We start from the raw sequence: 23,570 nt of genomic DNA on the forward strand, positions 1-23,570 counted from the left end.
TATTGAAGGGAGAATAGCATTAAATGAAACTTCAGAAAAGGTGAAATTAAATGCCTTAAGAAATACTGGAGCCTCTCAAACATTGTTGTTAGAAAGGACCTTACCTTTGTCAGAAAGTACATTTACTGGCCAGTATATTTTGTTGCGTGGCATTGGTCCTATCACGTTAGAAGTTCCACTTCATAGAGTTTTACCTTGAGACGTCATTATTTTCTGGGTTAGTTATAGTGGGGATTAGGCCTACTTTACCCGTTCCGGGCGTGTCTTTGTTGTTAGGTAATGATCTTGCTGGGGGGAGGGTTATTGTCAATCCATTAGTGACTAAAAACCCTATTTTAGATTCGGATGTGGAATCTTCGGAATCTAGTTATCTTGGATTACATCCTGCTTGTGTCGTGACTCGTTCGTTAGCAAAAAGAAAAAATGTTGAAGCTAGTAGTGATGATAAATCTTTTTCGTCTGATTCTATAGGTCAAAATTATAATTTAGATGTTGGTTCAAACCATATTGAGGGCCTTAGTGAGACGTTTTTTAGTAAGATTTTTGATGGGGCAGATTGCAATTTAGAGAAATTACGTTTCTTATCTAGAGCAGATTTAATCGAGTCACAAGCGCAGGATTCAGATGTTAGAAAGCTTAGCATTAACGCTGCATCTATTCTAGATGATTTAGATTGTCCCGTCGGTTATCATTTTTATTCAGGTGTATTGATGAGAAAGAATAGACACCCTGATATTTTGCCTAGTGATGAATGGGCAGTGCAACATCAGATTGTAGTTCCTTTGGTGTTTAGAAAAGAGATCTTACATTTTGCGCATGATACACCTATAGGTGGCCATTTAGGCGTTAATAAAACGTATAAAAATATATTAAGGTATTTCTTTTGGCCAGGTTTGAAATCTGATGTTGTGTTGATATTCTCTGTGATTGTGTAGGTCCTCTACCAAAAACTCGCTCAGGAAATGAATTCCTGCTTACAATTATATGCAAATCTACACGTTTTCCAGAGGCTGTACCTCTCAGGCGTATCAACGCGGCTTCGGTTATAAAGGCTCTTACAAGATTCTTCACTAATTTTGGTCTTCAAACGACTATTCAGAGTGATAATGGGTCGTATTTTGTGTCTAATATGTTTTAGCAAATAATGCATTAACTCGACATTAAACAAAACACGTCGAGTCCTTATCACCCTGAAAGTCTAGGCGCATTGGAACGATTTCATCGCACTTTTAAGAATATGCTCAGAGCCTATTGTGAGGAAAATTCGTGAGATTGGGATAAGGGAGTGCCGTTTTTGTTGTTTGCTGTGCGAGATACTGTACAGGAATCTCTGGGTTTCAGTCCTAACGAATTAGTTTTTGGTCATCATGCTAAAGGACCACTGAAACTGATCAAAGATCTTTGGTTGCATGAAACTACGGAAGCTTCATTGTTAAAATATGTCACTGATTTTAAGACGCGAATGTATGAAACTTGGCAATACGCCCGTGATCATCCACAGAAAACCCAGGAAAACATGAAAAAGTTTGATAAGAAAGCCAGATTTCGGTGATTTTCACCTGGTGAAAAAGTTTTAGTGTTGTTTCCTTTGGATGGTCACTGTTTGAGAACAAAGTTTTCTGGTCCGTATGTTATAGAACGAAAATTATCGGACGTAAATTATTTAATTGAAACACCGGATCGTAAAAAGAGATTTTGTATCTGTATTATGTAGTCTATTGAACAATCTGGTGTTTGTCAGGGTTTACGCCTCCATAAGGTTTGGTATAAATGTGTGCATTCCCTGACCAGTACCAGTTAGTTCACGCCGTTGCCACATTAAAGTTATATTGAAGTTAAGTCTACATTCGTCGTTTTGTGACGTCTGTCGTTGAAATTGGTGGATTTCGACCATGGCTGAAGGAGGCCGTAACATGGGCTACAACTTTCAGATTGATTATAGTGACACAATATGCTTAGGTATCAATTAAACGCGGAAAAACTTTTTCCCACCTACGAATGAGTACTGATGACACCAAGATGGCGGCCAATTATGTCATAATTGGCTGATCAAAAATACCTGTCTCAGGTATAAAACATCCCTTTCTAAAGAATACCCATCACAAATTGCAATGAGAAATGGCAAACCAGTAGGGAGCTACAGGACCTAGAATTCCGGCCAAAATTGACATTGAAGCGTCTTCAAAACTTCCCAAAATAACTGGATTCCGTCTATGGACGGACGCTACGACGGACGAACGGACGGACGACGGACGAAAAGTGAACGCAATAGCCCGCTCGAACTAAAGTCCCAAGTGGGCTAAAAACCATTTTCCTGGAATATGCTAGACTCGCTCCTAACCCTCCGTACAACATGGGGACAAGTCACAAGTCAGACTATAATCAACTGTTATAAAACATGTGGTTTCGAGCATACGTCCACTTTAGATTACGATGATACAGAGTCAATGGGAGAATTCAAAACTGTGATGTCTCTTTTAGCAGAGGCTACAGGGGAAACATTACCGTCAGTTGAGGATTACGTCAATATTGATTCCTGGCATTAACCGTCAATATTTTAAGCGATGTTGAAATTATTGACCTGGTACGAAGAGATGAGGCTGATGATGACAACGATGACGATACTGACGAGTCTCAACCGATCATCCTGACCCATTAGAAGGCACTTGACGCAGTATCGAAAGTCTGAGCATACATAACAACCCACGCATTGAGTGAGAATATTGATTCTCTATGCTACAGTGCATTGAAGTTAGCAACATTTGTTTGTACTCAGCGCTCGACAACACTTAAACAGAGCAACATAAATGAATTCCTCAAACCGAAATAATCTGACGTGTTGTAGATTAAGTCGGCAAAATTGTGCCGGTTCCAAGGTGTCCGACTTAGACGTGGAATAGCGCGATGGCCATCATCGACACTGACTCCGCAGCATTATCTTTGCTTTCCGCGCTAACATCTGCAACATCTGTTTTGAACCTTTGAATATGCAACACTGTGTTGATGTGCCTTATGACATTTGTTGCACACAGCTCGATTCGAACACATACGACTTATATAGCCAGGTTGCAAGCACACAAAACATAGCAACTGCTTATGGATGAAATCGCTCTCCGAATGGCTTATTTTCAAAGCTATGACAAGATCGCAAATGATGGTTAATCTTTTTACAAAATATACAAATGTCGATTGATTTCGTATTATCAACGTTACCTGAACCTGGAGTAGTATCAGAATTTTCCGCAGCAGAAACACTTGCGTGACTAGATTAGGTTTAACATGCGGGAGACAAACTATTTCTAAGTCCTTGAAACATATCAACACCTTCTGATCTCTCTTTTGCACGACAATATTACGCCATTTATCCTGCATTGATAACGGAAGTTTTGCCACCAAATGCTTAATATTTTCAGGATACTCTAAAACCTTCAACGCATTGCTGCAATTAACAGCACTCTCGCATTCTGAGAGTAGAATCGCAAATTCGTCAAACGATTTCGGTTTATTCAATCGTATTTCGGGCCAACTAAGCGCCTTTTGTATGAAAGCATGGGCTACAGTGTGCGGGTCACCATAACATTCTTTTAACTCACGCATGGCCGCTTCATATCCCACTGTAATTTCGAGATAACTGTAACCAGTAACAATACGATATGCTTCACCTCGGGTAAACTGCTCCAAGTAACTCATCCATTAACCGAATCCTCGCAAACTTGTACTACTTTCATACGAAACTGCCGCATAAAGCGATTGTACACTGGTCCCCTGCAAACCTTTTAATATCAAAAACTGGTTTTTTGAGCTGATTTATCATTATAGCAACAGGATCGATACCGACAGTTCCCTCTTGAAATGGACAATCGACATCATTATATTCGCGACTCTCCTCGCATGAATGAATTACGTCACTATTTTTACGATAATCAACATTAGGTATGACAATGGTGAAAACGGATTCAGTTTCAGAGTATCATCTTCGGGATCTACGATTGAATCAATAGCTTTAGAGCATTCGCCTGCAACATGTAACTCGGTATCTAATTTCAAAGCTTCTTCTTCTTGCTTCAAATAGAACATGCTTTCCTCTATTTGTTGTTGTCTTTTGAGCGCCACCTGGCGTTCCTGTATTTCGGCTACCTTCTGTGCTTCTTTCATTCGCGCCGATATAATCGAACTAGACCGACTTGACACTGAACATCTGCAAGAACCACATAACTCGTCATGCTGGACTAAGAACGATTCATACAATGTCAACAACTCTTTGTAATCTTCAAGCACATTTGCAACTGTCACATTTTCGTCTAGTATTTTAGTGTGCAGAAAATCACTTTTTCGACGCAGTTCATTATATATCTAAGTAATACGTTATTTCAGCAAACTTTTTTGTGATTCTTGTCCCTTTTCTGTAAATGTCTTCATACAAGCACCACGACCCATTTGGATACCATCAGACAACCTTTCTTCACTCTTATCCATTGCATTCGTTGAATGATATAAACTGAACTGAATTCATGCTATATGATATTTCTTCAATACGATTCACCACAAAAATATAACAAATCCAAACTTAGTTCAAAACATAACAAAATTTGGATACAGCAATTAACAATTCTTTGTGTAATAACAACTTTAAATAACATTATAATGTAAGGATTTTCTTACCGAATTTATGACCATATGATTTAAATCTACATCATGTCCACACACAATCTAAAATAATACTAAACCTCACCTACACAGATATATAAGCGAACCTATACAAAAACTGACGAAGTGTATCCTTATCCTAACAAGAGGCCCATGGGCCTTGAAGCATTGGTAGATTATACTGTGGTATTAAGTGGTTATAATGTTTTACATCTGCCGGCAAATCTTCTATGACGATGTTGATTGGGAGGACCACAGACTTAAAGGTCTATTTGTCTAGTACGATTTTATTCCTGAAAATGAATTTATTTTCTGCCGAACGATTTAGCCTAGGCTATTTGTACTGTTAAACCTCATTATTGCGATTCTGTTAAAAAGACGAAACTAGTTTATTCTGATGTTTTCCATCATGTCCCAGCCAAGATATTTATATCAATCAAGATTAGGATATAAAAACCCATTTTTACACGTGAACTGTTAGGCCCCACTGAATAATGAAAACAAAAACAGAACGATTTTTCTGAATGGAATTGCAAGACCCTCTGATCTTAGAGCTCCAAGTTCTGATGCATGTACGCATGCAAAACGTCGCAGAGAGCGATGCCGGCATTGGTGTCACTGAGGCCGGCTGATGATTGTTTGTTTGTCTTTTTGTTTGTTTGGCTTTACGTACGTCGTTTGGATCTAGGTTTCCCAAGACTATTCCTATTGGATTGTTCACTTAACCTCACGACGGTACGGCCTTTGAAGTGTTGCCCGCACGCTGTTCGCAGCCAGCAGGACTCGAACCCACTTGTCACTCAGTATTGATAGTGGATTCAACAGCATCACGCCTTATCTCACTGAGCTACCGAGGCCGCTCGATTCAATTCCAAAAAACTACAGCAGCGGCAAATAACCATTGCAATATTGCAATTTACGACAAACAACGCGTAAATTCAATCACTGTTGTTTAACGCATGGAAAAGATAATAAAAGGTATTTTTTCCCGGCGCACATTACAAAGCGAATCTCTGCCGAGTGCAGAAGAGGGTGCTACCGCCTTAAGAGTGCGCAGCAGGTGGGTAGGGCGTCCTAAAGTGAAAACTTATATTAGAATATAGCCGAATCGAATTTACAATGTCAGTCAACTGATTGATGATACATGTTTGTTCTCGGCGTACTTAACAATGATATTTTCCTCCAATAAACAACTCTGGTAAAATTTAATAAAATGATCTATCTTTATAGAACGATAACCACACTCAAACGTGACAGGTCACACCTGACGATCTCTAGGGTGAGATCGAAACGTCGTGTCTTTTATATATTTTTGATTGAATAAAAAAAATTCTGGTTTTTAAATTCTTTTAATCTGTAAATAGGGGGATTTTATCTTATGATCTATCTTTATTGGTGATATCGTATCATGGTGGTAGCCTACCGTTTACCGTTTGATGTTTCGTGTCATCATGAAATGGTTTTAACTTTAGTAAAGGCGTTCCCGCACGATCACAGACGGGTTTCAGTCACGAGTAGGCTGCCGTTCCACTGCTCTAGAAATACGTATTGTGACGCTGAGAATTAATCCCAAATAATCCCATGGATACTGATAGTTGGAATAACAGTGATATCCAAACACTGTGATATTCATAAACCGGAGGTACATAATTTCATGTTTTTTCTATTCAGAAGAGGCTGTTCCCCATTCTTTACTGCCAATGTCAATGCGGACATATCGCTACGCGATTGTTTAACCCGCTCTCATCAACCAGATAATGAACGAGAAAAATGCGATCGAATAACTTTTTGGACCATTAAATCAGAAATCTGGCGACGCTATGTTGTGGGGAATAATTGAAACAATTTTTTTAGTAATTTTCAGCTGTTTCTAATGTTTTACGTGAACGAAGTGACAATTTGAAGTTACTATGAAAATGAGAAGAGTCAGCGCTATTTTTTCGTACTACTATTTTCGATCCATTTTACTAGCATTGGCATGACGTCATAGACGTCAACCAATGCTAACAAAATCAGTGAAGCCTACAGGAATAACACACAAAATAGGTAGAACAACATATCCTTAGTAAATGAAACTACACAACCTAACAACCACAATTATTTTACACATTTGTCTGGAATAATAAGGCTGATAAAATAAGACGTAGTGATAATTTAAATATAAAGGAACTAGAGGACCAAAGGTCCTGTGCCCTCGAGGTTCAGTTTTTTATAATATCGATGAAAACATATTGTTCATTCTACTACTCTTTAAACTATGCAGATCTGTTTGCTTAAACAACTGCCCTGGGCACTACGGTGAGACTTGACGACTCGGACAGTGGTAGGTAGGAACAAATATGTCAGATCAATTTGTTTTGCTTTAAGCTATAGAGTGAAATATGGCCGGTTATATGACCAATGTCTATCACTTTCAAAGACTTTTTAATAATAATTGGACCGATAACAACTTAAATGAAAATCGACAAATAACTTTATTTCATTCAAAATAATAATTGCCCATGGGCCAAGAGGTTTTACCACAGACTTATGAAGTGCAGAGATGAGATGATAAGTCGAAGTTCTAAATACCAGTAAACGATAGAGGGATGCAATTTGTAATATAGTAGATTCATTGTAGGTCAAAACAATGAACCGTAGCAGCCAAGGACAGAGTTGCGATACGATAGAGGGATGCAATTTTTAATATAGTAGATTCATTGTAGGTCAAAACAATGAACCGTAGCAGCCAAGGACAGAGTTGCGATACGAAGGCCAAAATAGTTTCCCATATGAGTCTAGTTCCCTCTTTTATCTTAAGGAACAAAAACCTGACTGACTGGCAAATATGGCTGGCCACATTCTATCAACCAATTGGAAGACTACAGACAACTACATACCTCACCGCCTTGTATGTTACTACTTGGATTCCAGCATAAAATTCGATTATCTTTGCCACAACTAAGCAGAAGGTCTGGATCTTGCGGACACCATGCCAAAGACAATATTCCTCTAAAATTAAGAATGGTAGATAAACTAAACCTGCTTGATAATTATAATTCACTTCATTTTAAAGGAAATGAAATTAAGACTTTTCCTGGTGATTCTTGAGTTCTGTGGTCACAAGAAGTATGAATATGAAAAGTTGACAATATGAAAACATAACCACTGATGTATTTCATCTTGAAATATCTTAACCTCCATGAAACTAATCTTTCCAAACAACTGATCTTTAACCACTTGAGTCTCGAGATTACGCCCCTGAGTGATTCCCCTCTGTGAACTGCCATTTCACTGAACATTGAGATTTGCTAAAATAAATCTTCATATGCCATTCAATTTCCAGAGGTAGGTATTTTTAAACTCTAATCCCAACATTGCTTGTACTGTATTTGGCGGAAAACTTGGTTTTAGGATCCAGTTTGGCCCGCCATGTTCGAACAGTCCAGTTGGGAATGATTATATGCAATTCTTCAAGTCAAGCTCCAATTTTGTTTTGTATGCAATGTGAAATAAATTGCCCATGGGCAAAGTGTGGTTTACCTTGAAAGCTAGAGGTTGTTTGGAGTAAGGGCATTGCTTGAAAAAATCTTTTTAATTCGTGACTTCAAAGTCCTAGAAGTTTATATTGTATTTTATCTTTCTTAAAGAATTATTTTGGAGTCAAATAAGACCAAAGATAAACATTTGTTTATGGTCTACGTCCAAAATTTCGTAGGGTACAGGTAGACGCGGCATTGGAAACTATTTTATATTTTTAAAAACATAATTTCACAATATGAAAAAATATTCAAATAAAATTCATATGATGTCACATATCAGAGGGTGGCTGAATATTGAGTCTTGGAAACGAAACCTCTTCCAAAGTATGGCCACGGAAGCTAAAACACCGGGGCGTAGTATTAGATCGTTTTAAATCCTGGAATTTACCGCTACAATATTCAGACCTCGACCTATACCTATAGTTTGGTGCTTAGTATTTTCAGGTCACAAGAAATTACAATTTATTTCAAATTCTATGAAACAGAAAACACAGCACTCATCTTCTGCTACGACGATTATTCAGCCTGTTATCATACCAAACGTGCACGCACCAAGCAGCATTACAGCATCTCCATATAGTAGTCTGTACGAGCGTGTGTATGTGTGTGCAACAGTCTAATGTTTAGCACTCCCGTCGCGCGCACGTGGAGGCCTTGTGTAGTGAACGCTCGCTTCACTTCAATCTCAATCAACACAATCATCGGGTATTAAAACGAAACAATACCTATGGCGATATGTGAAATAATTATATTCTCACCAGCATTTAAAATTTGCACTTAGTCCAATGAAAAGTACGCCATAAATGGCTTCCCCATAATTATTTTAGGAATTCCCCGTATATCCCAAAAACAGCCAATCACATTCGCTCGTAGACGACGCCCCCCAATCGAGGTCATTGCAATTTTATACGCAAGAGCTAAGCATTTTCCCGCCAAAAACAGTTTTTCGTCGAATTTAAACAGAGTTGACCATGTCATCGACGGAGGTTCGTCATGTCTTCAATCGCATCGATTATACGTCGTTTAACCCGAGAACAAATGAAAAAAATGCTCACATAAAAAAACGTACCACGATTTTACATGAATTGGCTCAATGCCCACCTCATACTGCTGACAAAGGTAAACCAAAAAGAACACAACAATTATGCATATGTCAATCTATTAAGGAGTTCATGTTTCAAAGAATAAGGCATCACAAGTTGAAAACTTGCATTTCCCTTGTGATGCCTTATTCTAGGATTGTACACTAAATTTACTGAATCCCTCCCTTCTTGCTGGAGACATCTAGTGATATAACCAATATAAGAAACAGCAGATGATACTGTTGGTTCAAATGAACACCTGCTGATTTCTGCGGCTAAGCCAATCATAGAGGAGTCTTTGCCTTTTGATTGGGTTATTATAACTGATATTTTTGTGATCAGATTTTTGTGAATAACTTCTTGCAAATTCTAACAGGGTCCTTTTAAAAATTCGGCTCCTTGGGAATTCGAGGATGGATAATGCTTTAATCAGGGAGGAAAGCCACCATAGAAAAAAAATCCGGAAAATAAAAAGTTATACATCTGCCCCACCTTGCGAGCGCCGAAGGCCCAAAGCAACCCCCAGGGGGTTTGGGGGTTCTCCCCAAAGAAAATTTTTGAAATTAAAAGCGTTTTCCGAGCACTTATTGCGATCTAGAGCCCATGAACGATCACCATATTTTGAAAGTAATGTCCATTTCCAATGCGGCACATCCGCATTTCACTAACAATCAGCATCTCAAACAGTAGAGGTCGAACCCCTAAATAAGTGAACATTGTGCCCTGTGCACCGCGATACCCGAATGACTGAATTGTATGGAAGACCTCAGACGACATTCGAGATATGAGATATAACATACGAGATATGAGATGCAACATGCGAGATACGACATATGACATACGACTTATTTACAGTACGGGTGTCCGTCAACTAGCGCCACCAAAGTGCATGTTTTTCAACATCTATGGCATGAAACGTGCACAGGCGGTGGCGTATATTATATAAACATTAACTATATCAACATGCGAAAAACGTTTCATTCGAAACGAAAAATATTTAAAACGAAATGATATTTTGATCATAAAAGTGTAAACTGAATTAGATTTAATTACGAATCAGACAACACGCCGCGTCGGTAGGCTGCCCGGCGGGCATTAGTGGACAGTCGACTGAGTGTGACGCTGGGTTGTGCTCCGACGGCTCTGTCAACACCGGTGATTTAGAAACCGTATCACATCATCTTTCGCAATTGTGCAATTGTGTGAGACCCCTAGTCTAGTACCTAGCCGTCGTTCCACAAACATGTTGAGGGAACACGTAACGACTGATATTCAGACTAGCGAGACCCCCAGTCCAACCACTATAAGCTCCCAACACCTGGCTCTTGTCGGGGGCCGGCTTCTCGCATCTGCGATCCTGGGCCACTCTAGAGTGAGACACAGATGATCCAGTGATTCGAGTTGGGCTCTGAATACGCCGTGGCTACAGCCCCTTAATCCATCAAAACCCCTCAAATTCCAAAATTCATTTTTGAGTGTACAAAATCTCTCAAATTCCAGAGTTAGCCATGGCCCCTTCAAATTGGTGGTGCTAAGAATTGCGCCTAGTCAAGGGTTTAAGCTTCGCGTTCGATCAAGGGTTTTCGATGAAGAATGAAAGATGTACCAGTATGTATAGTACGATAATCACACTCAAACGTGGTGAATGGATAACATAAAAACCAACTATATGTACAAATTAAAACGACAAATCACTTGACAATGATATCTAGGGTGAGATCGAAAACGTCAAGTATTTTATATTTTTTGAATAAATAAATTCTCGATTCTAAATTCTTTTAGGCTAATTTGTACACAGTAGGTTTTTATCTTATGTAGTGTATAAATTACGAATGCCGATGACCGAAGAGTTTTTAAAAAAATCCGACATACAGGGAATTTGTTTAGTGTACATGTACACTATGAATTTCAACGAATGAATTGAAACATGGATATGAATTAAAAGTACTAAGATTATATAAATATATTGAATGAATTATTCATTAGATATCAGAATGGAGTTCCACGGTAGCACTCCCAGATCCTGGCACTATCAGAGTCCAGCTGAATTTGTTTATCACGACGTTTTTTGCGACGGGTGCAAACGCACCATACAAGCAAAGATTCGGAGGTTCGCTAATTCCCTGTCTAGAAAAATTTTAATTTATATTTCCATGGATCTTTTATCTTAACGAATGTAAGAGGTGTTGTGTTATGCTGAAGACTTATTTAAGTGGTTCCTGCAGTTTTGTCAATAAACAGTTTTAAAACTGACCATGATAATTTATGAGAATGATCTTAAACTGGATTCTCCAATTATAATAAAAGTTATTCAGCCATTGGCCCTTTTCATGAAAGATGTCAGAAAAGAAAGATAGCCAAAAAGTTTCACTTTGCAATTCGCAATTGCGCCTACCCATAGTTTTAGAAAGACAGTGCTGCTTGTCCTGCGGTTAGATACAAAAACTGGCTAGTCTCAACTCTCAACGGCTGGTCTAGTGGACCAGTCTGCCTGGGTAGCTCAATAGGGATGGAATTTAACTAGGGGATTTCAAACCTACAATAGAGAGAACACGCTTGAGTTCTATTAATATGGAATGACGACCAGACCGATGTACGGCCCATTCCCGGGTTGTTTGGGATTCAAGAACTCGGGGGTCTTTGATACAATTGTAAATTACTAGAAGTGTCAAACAGCGGAGGAGGGGTACAAAACAAGTACATGTTCCGGCTGCGGAGTTTATTTTTAAACTTTGATTTCTGAGACGATGCAGAAAAGCCGGCCGTACCGGCAGAGGCGGGCGGCCTGCCGAACAGTTTTTCTGCAGGCAAATACTGGAATCCCGGACCCTGAACACCAGGCCGTTTTCAGACCAAGGAAGACAAGAACTAGCATAATACTATGAACTTTGATATCTTTTCAGTTTTGTGATTTGAAAAACTTGTCGTCGCCCGCGGAGAGGAACGCCGGCGTCACGCCAAGTCCAGGGTCTTCACAGTATGGCCTAATCGTTGTGTCCGGTCCAGGTGTCCATTATCCAAAAGAAATATATTTCTGGTTTGAATAAAATGTTGACTATGTTGGTTTTCGTATTATTGACAATGACTGTACGCGTCACCGTATTAAACGATTTATATGCAGTAAATATTGAAAAAACATACACTGCGGTAGCGCTAGTTGATGGACACCCGTACTGTAAATAAGTCGTATCTCGTATGTCATATGTCGTATCTCGTATGTTGCATCTCATATCTCGTATGTTATATCTCATATCTCGAATGTCGTCTGAAGTCTCCCATAGAATTGAGTATAGACACTCAAGACACGACGCTATGGTTTCTCAATATACGTACTACTACTACTAGTGGCTATAAACAGACGTAGCCTATAGAGGGGTTGCACACACGTGGTTTTATCACGTGACTCATCTTGTACACCGCCATATTGCCGGTCAAACACGCGGTATCGATTCACTACGCTATGCGTTATTTTCAATCGTAGATTTCAACAATTCTCTAGCTCCAATGGCTGGAATAATTTTATCTGATGAAACACAGAGATATGTGGACAAATGTCAAGTATTAGGCCTCGGAGATCCGTATATCTTGCCGAGAGGCATGTTTTCGAAGGTCACCGACAAGGACGTTTCACTTCCCAGCGTAGAATTTTGAGACATTTACTTATATCTGGTTAATAAATCCTCAGCGTACACTGCCAAGACTTTAAAAGGATATAAAAGCCCCGAAGCCTACAATAATTTTACATCAGGATGGGTTAGAGAGATTTAAGTGCACAAAAATACGGATCATAACGGACAGTAGACTTCCCTCAAGCCTGATATTTTGGGACCGTGTTTTAAGTGTGCCCGACTTGTGGAGTGATAGCCTATCCGAGTTGGATGTTATGTATTACATTGTGTCACAAAAAAAATCTCAAAAATATCGAGTTGAACGGTCGTGTGAGTTGATGGGTCCGGACTCGGGCAGAGTCTACTGTATAGGCCCATAAAGCTACTTTACCCTGAAATAAATAAAGAATTCCACTTAACTACGTTAGTTGAGATCAAGTTCCATTTTAAAAGGGAGGGTAGGAGTTGATTTGGTGGCAGGGTTTATTTTAGAGGAGGGGAGTTAGCTACGTTGCTAGTGTTACCCAGTTGTGTTACCCAGTTATTGAATAGTTATGGTATGTATAGTGTTTATACGGTATACTGACTTCAGTCTGTTATAAGTGTGAATGATTCAGTGTACTTTATACTTGACTTACCCCTATAAACTGTACCTATATAAATATCTGTTGACTGACCACAGAGAGTCCCAGCCACAGTACTTTAATAAATGTACGTGCTTTGTAATATTATACGTCTGGAGTCGTCGTTAGTTTTATGGGTTTTAGTTCGACCCTGGAGCTTGGATCCGAAAAAGAATTGGGTATTTCGGCCCTGGAGTTTCATCCGTAACACTAGACTGCAGAATGTTAAAAAAACAGCTGATTGCCTCAACTCTACTACTGGGCCCGGTTGCATAGTCGTGACTTAAGTCCAAAAGTGGTCTTAAATCTTAAGACTGATCTTAGTTGTTAGATTGGGTATAGAACTTTGGTCTTAGACTGGTATTAAGCCATGACTATGCAACCGGCCCCTGGGTGATCAGGTTAAAAAAAAATCTTAAGAGTATTTATAGGTCTACTCATTTTAATTATTTTTTCAGGTAGCTCACTTGTAACGGATTAACGAGACTCCGCTGAGAGCCTGGGTCGCTGTTAAAGATGATGGTTGTATTGAATTTGCCCACTGTAATTGCATGGCTGGGCTGAATGAAGTTTGTTCTCATGTGGCCACAGTCTGTTTTGCATTGGAAGCAGCGGTCAAATTGAAAAATTCAGTGACATGCACTTCGATGGCATGTTCATGGCTCGAACCCACCACTACGAATATGAACATTCAATATTCAGAAGCACTGAACATTGACTTTTCAAGGCCGGAACAAAAGGATATTACTGGAACATCGCGACACACGAACAACGATCAACCAACTACTAATACTGTGAAATCGTACCCTATGGTCACTCCAGCAGAAGCTGATAATTTCTACAAAATGTTTGGCACAGGTTCAAAATGATCAGTGTTATCAGTTTTACCAGGATTTTCGGATGCCTATGTACCAAAAGGAGCACAATTGAATCTCCAACAACCACTGTCAGAACTTTTCCAGAGTAGCCAGTTCACAGCATCACTTGACAGATTACAGGACTATTCAAAAGAGGTTCTAGATCAACTAGTCATCACAGATGAACAGGTATAGTAAAATGTTCATATAGGTTTATTTATGCTATAGATTTTTCAAATTGTCATAAGAAAGGTAGCTCTGGTTTTCGAGCATATTGGCTAATATAACAAACAGGGTGTCCCATTAATTACTATACATAAAGAACTGCCTGTATCCTTCACATTTCTTAATGAAATGTTTTGATTTTCCACCAAATGATAGAAGGTAAGGGTACTTTTGGATTATTACCGTGGTTGCTATGGTAATTTGCTTAGTGATTTCATAGCAACTGATTACATTGTTGTAGTGATTTTTGGTATTTCTGAATTAGAATAAAACACTACTAAACCATGTCTATGTCTCTGGAAGAAAAAACCTACATAGTATGCTGGTGGTATGAGAATAAATCTGTCTCAAAGTTGTTAAGAAGATTCAAAGTCAAGTTTAACACAAAAACAGCTCCGACCAGAAAAGCAGTGTATGACCTGATAAAGAAATTCGAAGAGAATGGCTCAGTTAAAGACCAAAGAAAGAAGAATGGGAAACCTAAACACTCCACCTCAGGCGAATCTATTGAGAAAGTAAGAGTTGCAGTGGACGATAACCCCTATAAATCTGTTAGAAGAATTTCATCAGAAACAGGAATAAGCAGATCATCAATCCACAGAATTATGGTCAATGAACTGGTTCTCTATCCATACAAAATTCAAATCAGACAGCGAGTGAGAGATAAGGACAAGGTGTTAAGACGTCAGTTTGCGCGATGGATGTCACAAGAACTGCAGGCATCACCGGAATTGCTTCAGAAGATTTGGTTTAGTGATGAAGCCCATTTCTATCTCACTGGTCAAGTCAACAGTCAGAACTATAGATATTGGGGTTCTGAGAATCCCCATTTGATTGCTGAGAAGCCGCTTCACGTCACCAAGTGTACTGTCTGGTGTGCTCTTGGGTCATCAAACATTATTGGGCCATACTTTTTTGAGGAAGAAGGCAGCGTAGTCACTGTGAATGGAGCCCGCTATCGTAAGATGTTGACACATTACTTCATTCCAAAACTTCGCAGACATCAAGGAGGGAGTCTCAATCAAGTGTGGTTCCAGCAAGATGGGGCGACATGTCACACGGCACGCAAAATGATTGATGTTCTACGCAAGCATTTTGGTGACAGAATCATATCGTTGAAGACTACAAACAGCTGGCCCCCATACTCACCTGACCTAAATCCACTGGATTTTTACTTGTGGGGCTATCTGAAGGAAACCGTGTACCGAAACAAACCAGTAACTATCGATGATTTAAAGAGAAACATCCGCAAAGAGATCCGCGCTATCAACAGCGATGTACTGGGCAACGTACTGAGAAATTTCAATAATAGACTGAATCATGTGATAAAATCAAAAGGCTCTCACATTGAGCATATTTTGTAAACTAATGGGATTTTAATAAACTGATTTAATATTACGAAAAGTATTATTGTAGTCCATCTTTCCTGAAGATTTGGCTGATTTATCTCAAGCGGTTTGGAAATGACAGACATTTCTTTATGTATAGTAATTAATGGGACACCCTGTATCATATATTTACAGATCCAAAACGTTGAATTGCTGACCAGGAAACAGAGTGAAAGTCCAGTATGGTTTTCGCACAGAGCTGGAAGGATAACAGCTTCTATCCTGAAATTTGTGTCAAGAACATCAATTGATAAACCTTCCCTGTCATTGATAAAGCGGATCTGTTATCCAAAGGCGTACTCCTTCTCAACGAAAGCAACAAGGTAAAAAAATATGCAAACTAGGCCTACCAATTGCCGGTCATAAAATTCTCTCTAAAGATACCCATATTTTTCTAGTTCTAAATGAAATATATTTAATAAATATATAGTAAATTGAATATAATCATTCTCATTCCAAAACGCAATTAAAATTCTAGAGATACTGTTTAACTGTCTTGTTTTGTTGTTCTTGTAGATGGAATCCTGTACCATGGGTGCTACTTAGTTCCCCAGCCAGTTTACAATTACAACGAAAATAAAAGAATAGATTGGAGTGCAATTTCATATGATTAATATTTGAATATGAAAACTTTCATTTTACATTTTACTTCTGTTTAACAAGTACAAGCATAAATTCTCTTCTGCAACATTAGTCGTTAATAATAAGGAAATTTTAAATTTATTCTGCAGGTACAATCGGATTCGATACATTACATAAAGCACAAGCTATCCGTACTATCTTATCTAGTGTAGTATAGTGTCCTGAGTTTTGTAAAAACGAGATAGGTATTGTGCTCTCTAAAATTGTGAACCTTTGTCGGATCATTCCTATTACACGCTCTACGTGAATCCTTACATTAGCTATATTCCTGGTTCTCTCCACCTCCTCCGGATCAAGTTGAGTTTTACCTTTTGTAAATCCTGGAATATCTAATGTTGCCCCATGAACTGCAAGGGACTCTTAATGTCAAAACCACGATCGGCCAAAACAATATCACCTCTCAACAGGTTATTTAAATACCCACTGTGTTCAGTGACATATTTGTCAGAAGTACGAACTCCCCAGCCCCTTGATATGTAGGAGATGAATCCCTGAGGAATGATACTTATTAAGTATTTGATCGTGTTATGGTGCTTGTAACTGGAATAAGTTAGGGCTCTTGCCATAAGGTTCGTAGGTCTCTCTGTAAAAATTTCAAAGCAATCAATTATGCTGATACATTTCTGGTATCCAGCAGCCCTAAAGCACATAGGCATTGACTTGGTCTTTTTCAGGCCAGAAAAGCAACAACGGCACTAATCTGTCATTCAAAAGATTAATCACATCTAAAAATATTCGACAAATTGTTGTCTTGTGAACTCCATATACCTGAGATAGAAACACGTAGCTTAGATCGAATTTTAATCGAAGAAGGGTCATGATGAATTGCTCATCTGTGGTCAGAGATTTTTCCTTCAAAAATGGTTTTATGACCGAGAACAAAACATTGAATATTTTGAAATTTGCAATTCCTGTACATGACATTAACCTCTGGTCACTTCCTTTGAAACTTTCCAAATCAAAACAATATCTACTGGCGTGTGCTTTAAGTTTAATGTTCTCGAATCTCAATCTCTTGACACTCTTTCATCATACGTGCAATTGATTCGATGGACATCTCTGTCTGAATACTTTGTCCTGGCACAGGTAGTTCATTAGTGGTGCCGCATGTTGATGGTCCAGCAGTTGCTGAAAATTCAAGAAGTGCCTTGGCTGACTCGATTTTTCTGCTGCTTTTATTCGCTTTTTTTTTGCAGACTGTCTCATTAGAAATTTTTCAAGTTGGGCACTTGTCTTTCTTTTCTGTGGACTTGGTGTGTGGGCAAATACAGATGGAACATAGTCAGGAGAAAGTGGATCATCACTTTTCGAACCTGCAAAAAAGCATTGAAGCATATTAAGTCATATTAATTTAAAATTTTACACGAAAATTGTCAACCAGCTTTCGTTCATCTCCAGTGATAATTGGTCGTAGGCTTAACCGTTAAAAAGGAAAGGATAAAATGAGCAATCTCATCTGCAATTTACAGACTGTCAAATGCAGATTTTTTTGTGTACAAGCTATCTACCCTACACTCTTAAAGTGGGACTATTCTTTCTATAAGGAGTTTTTAGATCCCCATAGTATATAAAATAAGTGCCTGACTGTTTTTAGAACCTCGGCCAGTGTCAGGGAGCATTTCAAAGTTTTAGAGCACAACTATTTTCCCAGTTTCTCGTAGTCCATCAGGATACCCACACCCACAAAAATGCGAAATATTTATAATATTTTACATTTGAATGATTAGGGAATTTGAAATAGGCTTAATATATTTACCTGACGCAAAATGTACACTGCAAACTCTCGAGTATTGAGTTGAAGACCACTCCTTTTTCCCAGCATCGCCTCGTATTGCGGCAATCCATTTATCTCTCCTATTTTGATCAGCGGGGAATCGACAAAATGACGCTTTTTCTGCCCCATATCTTCTATTAGTGCACCCTAAGGCGCAACATGTCTCTGGCATTGTAAAATCTTGATGGATGTATAGCGGAATGAATAGGTATTGTATGGATTTTTTAATGTTTTTGTTGTGCGTCAGTGACGCGTGCCGGGCAATTGTTTGAATTGACCGGCAATATGGCGGCATAAACAATGATGACGTTACGAGCAACCCGACTATTAACGATCGATCGCTCACACTATGAGGTCACGCAGATGCGCTATTCTCGCAATATAAATAATCGCAACATTTCAAACAAACAGTTAAGAATAAAGTCCTGAATTCCGTATTAAAAAAATCCCTCATCAGTTTGAGTCATGAAGTACCGGTACGCAGTAATATTAGTAATATATTGTTTTTATATCGTCACTCGCACGACTTACTATTTTGGAATTCATTTTGAATGATCCTTTAGACGTAGCCTACACGTACAAATGAGGTCACGTCACACAGGTGCACGGTTATCGCCGAAAGATCAATAATTGTAATAGAAGAAAATTATACACTTGTTAAACGTCAGTAATCTAACTGTAAAACGAAATAAATGTCCGGTCAGCGGCGCTTTTACGGCCACCGGTACCAACAAACTTTCGAATAAACCCTACCCCCACCCCCACCCCCACATTTTCTCATCATTTTTAGGCTTTTCAGAAAAGTGACCTTGGACTTGAAAAATCCGGAATTCCGGATAAATCTGGAAAACTTTTCACTGGAGAGACAAGAAATAAAATTATTAGTGGGTATATGCTTGTCATTCAAAATATCTATATTGAAGTCTCCCATGAGAATCACTCTATCAGGGTTAGATAATTTATCTAAAATGGTAGAAAATTCCTCTAGGAAGTTGTTAATATTCAGACTTAGCGGTCTGTAGAACAAACCAACCAGGAAATTTCCTTTGGAACATGGGCTATCAATTTCATTCATGTAATACTCCATGGACACAGACTCAAAGACTAAATCAGATCTAATTTGAAAATTCAACTGCTTCTTCACATAGAAATCTAAACCACCTCCTCTACTACTTTTTCTACTTTTAAAAAAGGACTTATAACCATCAAGGTAAAACATGCTTTCATTATCATATTCGCTACTGGTCCAAGTTTCTGTTCATCCGATGAGGTCGATTTTGTTCATGCTTCTTATATTTGCATGGAATAATTTAAGTCCCTTTCGGATAACAGTTGATGAATTAGTAATAGAATAGTTATTACAGTTGAACTGATTCATGAAACCAATTGAAAGTTTCCATATGTAAAGTAGCCTCCAAATGATAGCTGTATATACCAGTCACATAGCATATCAAATAAATACATGTCTATAGTAGAAATTGAGATCAAATACATGATCATTATGGTAGCTCAATCTATCGATGCAAGTTGCTGCTAGCTACAAATAAATGCAATATTAATAAATAATTTACAAGACTTTAAACGTAAATTAGATTTTTTGGAAAGGACGATTTAAAACGGTTTGTAGAGTTGAAGTTTCTCTTTCAGCTGATTTCCCGGTCTAACTGCATAAACATTACCATTTATAGTCCACACATTAGAAAAAAGTTCGCTCTTCATGGCGCGATTTACTCACTGCGAGATTTTGGGGGCTAGGTCTTCTTTTATCGTTACTCCTGTGTCTTAAAAAAATGTTTTGTTGAAGTAGATATCATTTCGGATTTCACGGTTGCTGAATCTTATAATGATACTATCAGATGTTGTAGATTTTTGCCTGCTCGGAACACGATGTGTTATATCGATATCAGTGCTTTCGATTCCTACGTCTATCTTTTTTTCTCTGAATTTATTGTTGATCGTAGTCATGACGGTTTCCTTACAATTTTCGTTTTCTTTCTGCTCTACTCCAAATACTCTCCAGTTGTTTCTTCTAGAGTATTGTTCGTTTTCGATAGTTTTACGTTTGATATCTAGCGTTTCACGTCTTATTTGTTTTTCAAATTCGCTTTTCTAAACAATTTTATTTCCTCCTTTAATACGTTATTTTCAAGTTAAAGATCGTAAAGTCTGGTTTCAGTTTGATGAATCATATTTTCAATTTTTCTATCATGGGCCGCAATTTTCTTATCTATTTTGTCAATCATCTCGTTTTTAAATTCCTCCAAAGAATTAGTCGTGACCATTTGAGATTTAATGTTAGAGACGACTTGCAAAATCTTTTGCAGGCTAGCTTCATCAGAGATTTGAGCTTCGTCGTCGGTAGCTGTTGACGTCCGCGGCCGGATATTTTTAACTCTCAACTGTGTACTTTTATCTTTTTCTATCGGTTGCAGTTTTACTACTATTATCACTTTTGTTTCCGTCCATGAGGTTATTAGTATTTCCTTTTTCACGGACAGTTGATAAATCCGGTGATTTTTCAGCAAACTGTTTAATCGTTGTTTGGCTCATATTCACAACTGACTTTAGATCAGAGCTTATTTCAGCTTATTTTAGTTGAATTCCAGATTTGTGTTCACTCTATTCATACACATGGTTCACTTCACAGAAACTTATAGCAGTTTTCTATTCATATTAAAATATCCACACGAGTCATGAAGTACACCAGGCTATGATATACATGAGTTTACTTATGAGTTTACAACTCTATCATCGAATTTCAGTCATCTGCATTGAAACAATCTGTATAGCATTTAGCCAAAACCTCATTTCGACACACTTATCTCGCGACTGGTACAGAATTGGTTCAGAACAGGTTTAGATGACAGCAAACTTTGCAGCTTTTAGCAGAGCTCTATGGATTGCAACTTGCTTTGTCGTCATGCTAGATTTTTCCAGTGGATATTAATGTAACGATAAAAGTAAAAAGTTTGAGCAATTTTACTTTAGGACGTGTTTATGAATAAAAAATAGCCCATGGGCCAAGAGGTTTACCACAGCCTTCTGTGATATGAGATGCTTGATAAATTGATATTTGATGAAGTTCAAATTATATCAGATAACGACATAGGGATACAATTTGTAGGGAGGGTATGAGTAGAGTGCTGATTAGAGAAATGATCGGAAGGGCGAACCGAAGACACTACCGCTTTACCGACAATTCCGTCAGTAGGATGTAGTTCGATTCCATCGCACATTAGGGAACATTGGCCATTTCTAGAGAACTAGAACATAGACTTAGATCATTTGATATTTACAAGCGATCGTCAACGAGGTGGAAAACAAGGGGTATGGGATCGAAGCCCTTCAGGTCAACATGTGATCTGCCTAACAGTGAGATTGGATCTAACACAAATAAACATTTAAGGTCAACAGGAGTGCAGTTATCTACAAACAGCAAACAAAACTTTAAACTGAGTGTACTTAATGCTCAGTCAGTTAGAAATAAGTGCGACCAAATTCTTCTACTGTGGATAGTACATGATATTGGCCTTCTGTGCTTAACTGAGACCTGGATCTCAGCATTTGAAAATGATAAGCAATATGTCAATCATTTGAACTCGGCGGATTATCAATTTGTACATTTTCCACATCAAGCTGGATATGGTGGAGTTGGCTTTTTACGAAAAGAGTCGCTCACCATACAAAAGAAAGAACTTTGTCTCTCTGGAACAATGTTTGAAGCATATAGCATCAAACTCTCATCTGGCGCCAGAGTGCTCAATATTGTGAACACTTATCGACCACCACAATCTCGGATGAACAAATTCTCTGTACCTGGATTTCTCTCTGAGATATCTCCATTTCTGCTGGAGCAAATATCAAGTCCAGGTAAACTCGTGTTAGTTGGAGATCTGAACTTTCATTTAGATGTTCCAGATAGCCCAGACACCATTAAGTTCATGGATATAATTGATTCATTCGATCTAAAGCAACATGTGACTTTCCCGACACATCCATCTGGTCACAATCTGGATGTTGCCATTACTTCACACAGCAGCCAGATCGTACAAAGCCTCAACAATGTGAAATGGTATCCGACCATAACTTGTTTATCTGTGATATTGCATTTCCTAAATCAATCCCTATACATGAAGAGATAAGGGTCAGGCATTTTAGTGCTATCGATTTAGTGTCTTTTGAGCGGGATAGTTAAAGGATCGATTCTCCAGTGGCGGGGGTTAGTCTGGGTGATCTGTGTCAATATTCTGATACCGTTCTTACAGACTAATCAGATTCTAATGCCCTGCGTAAAAGAAAGACTATTCGTGCAAAATCACATTATCCATGGTTCACTGATGAACTGCATAAAGCTAATGCAGAAAAGAGGTCTGCTGAACGAAACTTGAAGAAATCCAGACTTACTGTTCACTTAGGGATGAAATAAAAAAGGATTTGTTTCCCGTCCCACTTGTAAGATTTTTATGGGTAGGTATGTAGGATGGGAATTTTTTTTTTTCTATTAATTTTTTCTGGGGGTTCGGCACATCAAAGTGGTACGTCCAGAGTCCAAAAGCATGTACAGTAGACTGTCAGTACCATCATATTGTTATTGGTTGCAATCACAATATTATTGATACGATATCATTTGGCAAAAGAAATTGAAATAACAAGTGCGATTGAAATTCTCTATCAAACAACAAACTTTATTAAATTAATCGTTATTTACTGTTCCTTTGGGAACAAGGTTGATGCCTCTTTTTCTTTGTTGCCGGTTTGTATTATTAGGTTATTCATGCTTATAATATCCTCTAAATTCATAAAAACATCGCCTAACTCCTGTCAAACGTCTATTGACAGCCACCATTGTAAATCCGACTGATTACAGCCGAGAACCGATGCGGCAAAAAAGGGAGGCAAAAAAGGAATTCTACTTCAATTTGTTTTTTTTTTCATTATGACCAAATGAATAACTCATGAACTGATACTTAAATAAATTATCTTGCATCGGGTTATTGCAAAAAGATTCCACACTGCAAGCATCATTAGATATTTTTACAGCAGTGTGTGCCGTTGTATCGTAAGGCGCGTGAAACAAGCAGTGTGTAGGTTGTTGCCGCGGTGACAGCCAGCTGATCAATGTATTGTACTGCATTGCATGCTTGTAGGAAGCGCAGCCACATGTATATGTCAGTTCACAATGGCGGCGTGTATAAACAAAATG

The 23,570-nt window shown here is 38.4% G+C and overlaps 1 protein-coding gene and 1 pseudogene across 1 annotated transcript in view; both read right to left on the bottom strand.

The window, feature by feature from the left end:
* The window catches only part of LOC141903491 (protein transport protein Sec31A-like), a 232,773-nt gene that overhangs the window by 164,634 nt on the left and 44,569 nt on the right, over positions 1-23,570 (bottom strand). The window contains exon 9 of the mRNA XM_074791612.1: positions 7,527-7,638. Within this exon, the coding sequence (XP_074647713.1) occupies positions 7,527-7,638 (112 nt within the window). The remainder of the gene's footprint in view (positions 1-7,526; positions 7,639-23,570) is intronic.
* LOC141903270 (uncharacterized) lies at positions 16,672-18,496 on the bottom strand (annotated as a pseudogene).

The sequence above is a fragment of the Tubulanus polymorphus genome, chromosome 4 (genome assembly GCF_964204645.1).
Source record: "Tubulanus polymorphus chromosome 4, tnTubPoly1.2, whole genome shotgun sequence".
Taxonomy (NCBI): Eukaryota; Metazoa; Nemertea; class Palaeonemertea; order Tubulaniformes; family Tubulanidae; genus Tubulanus; species Tubulanus polymorphus.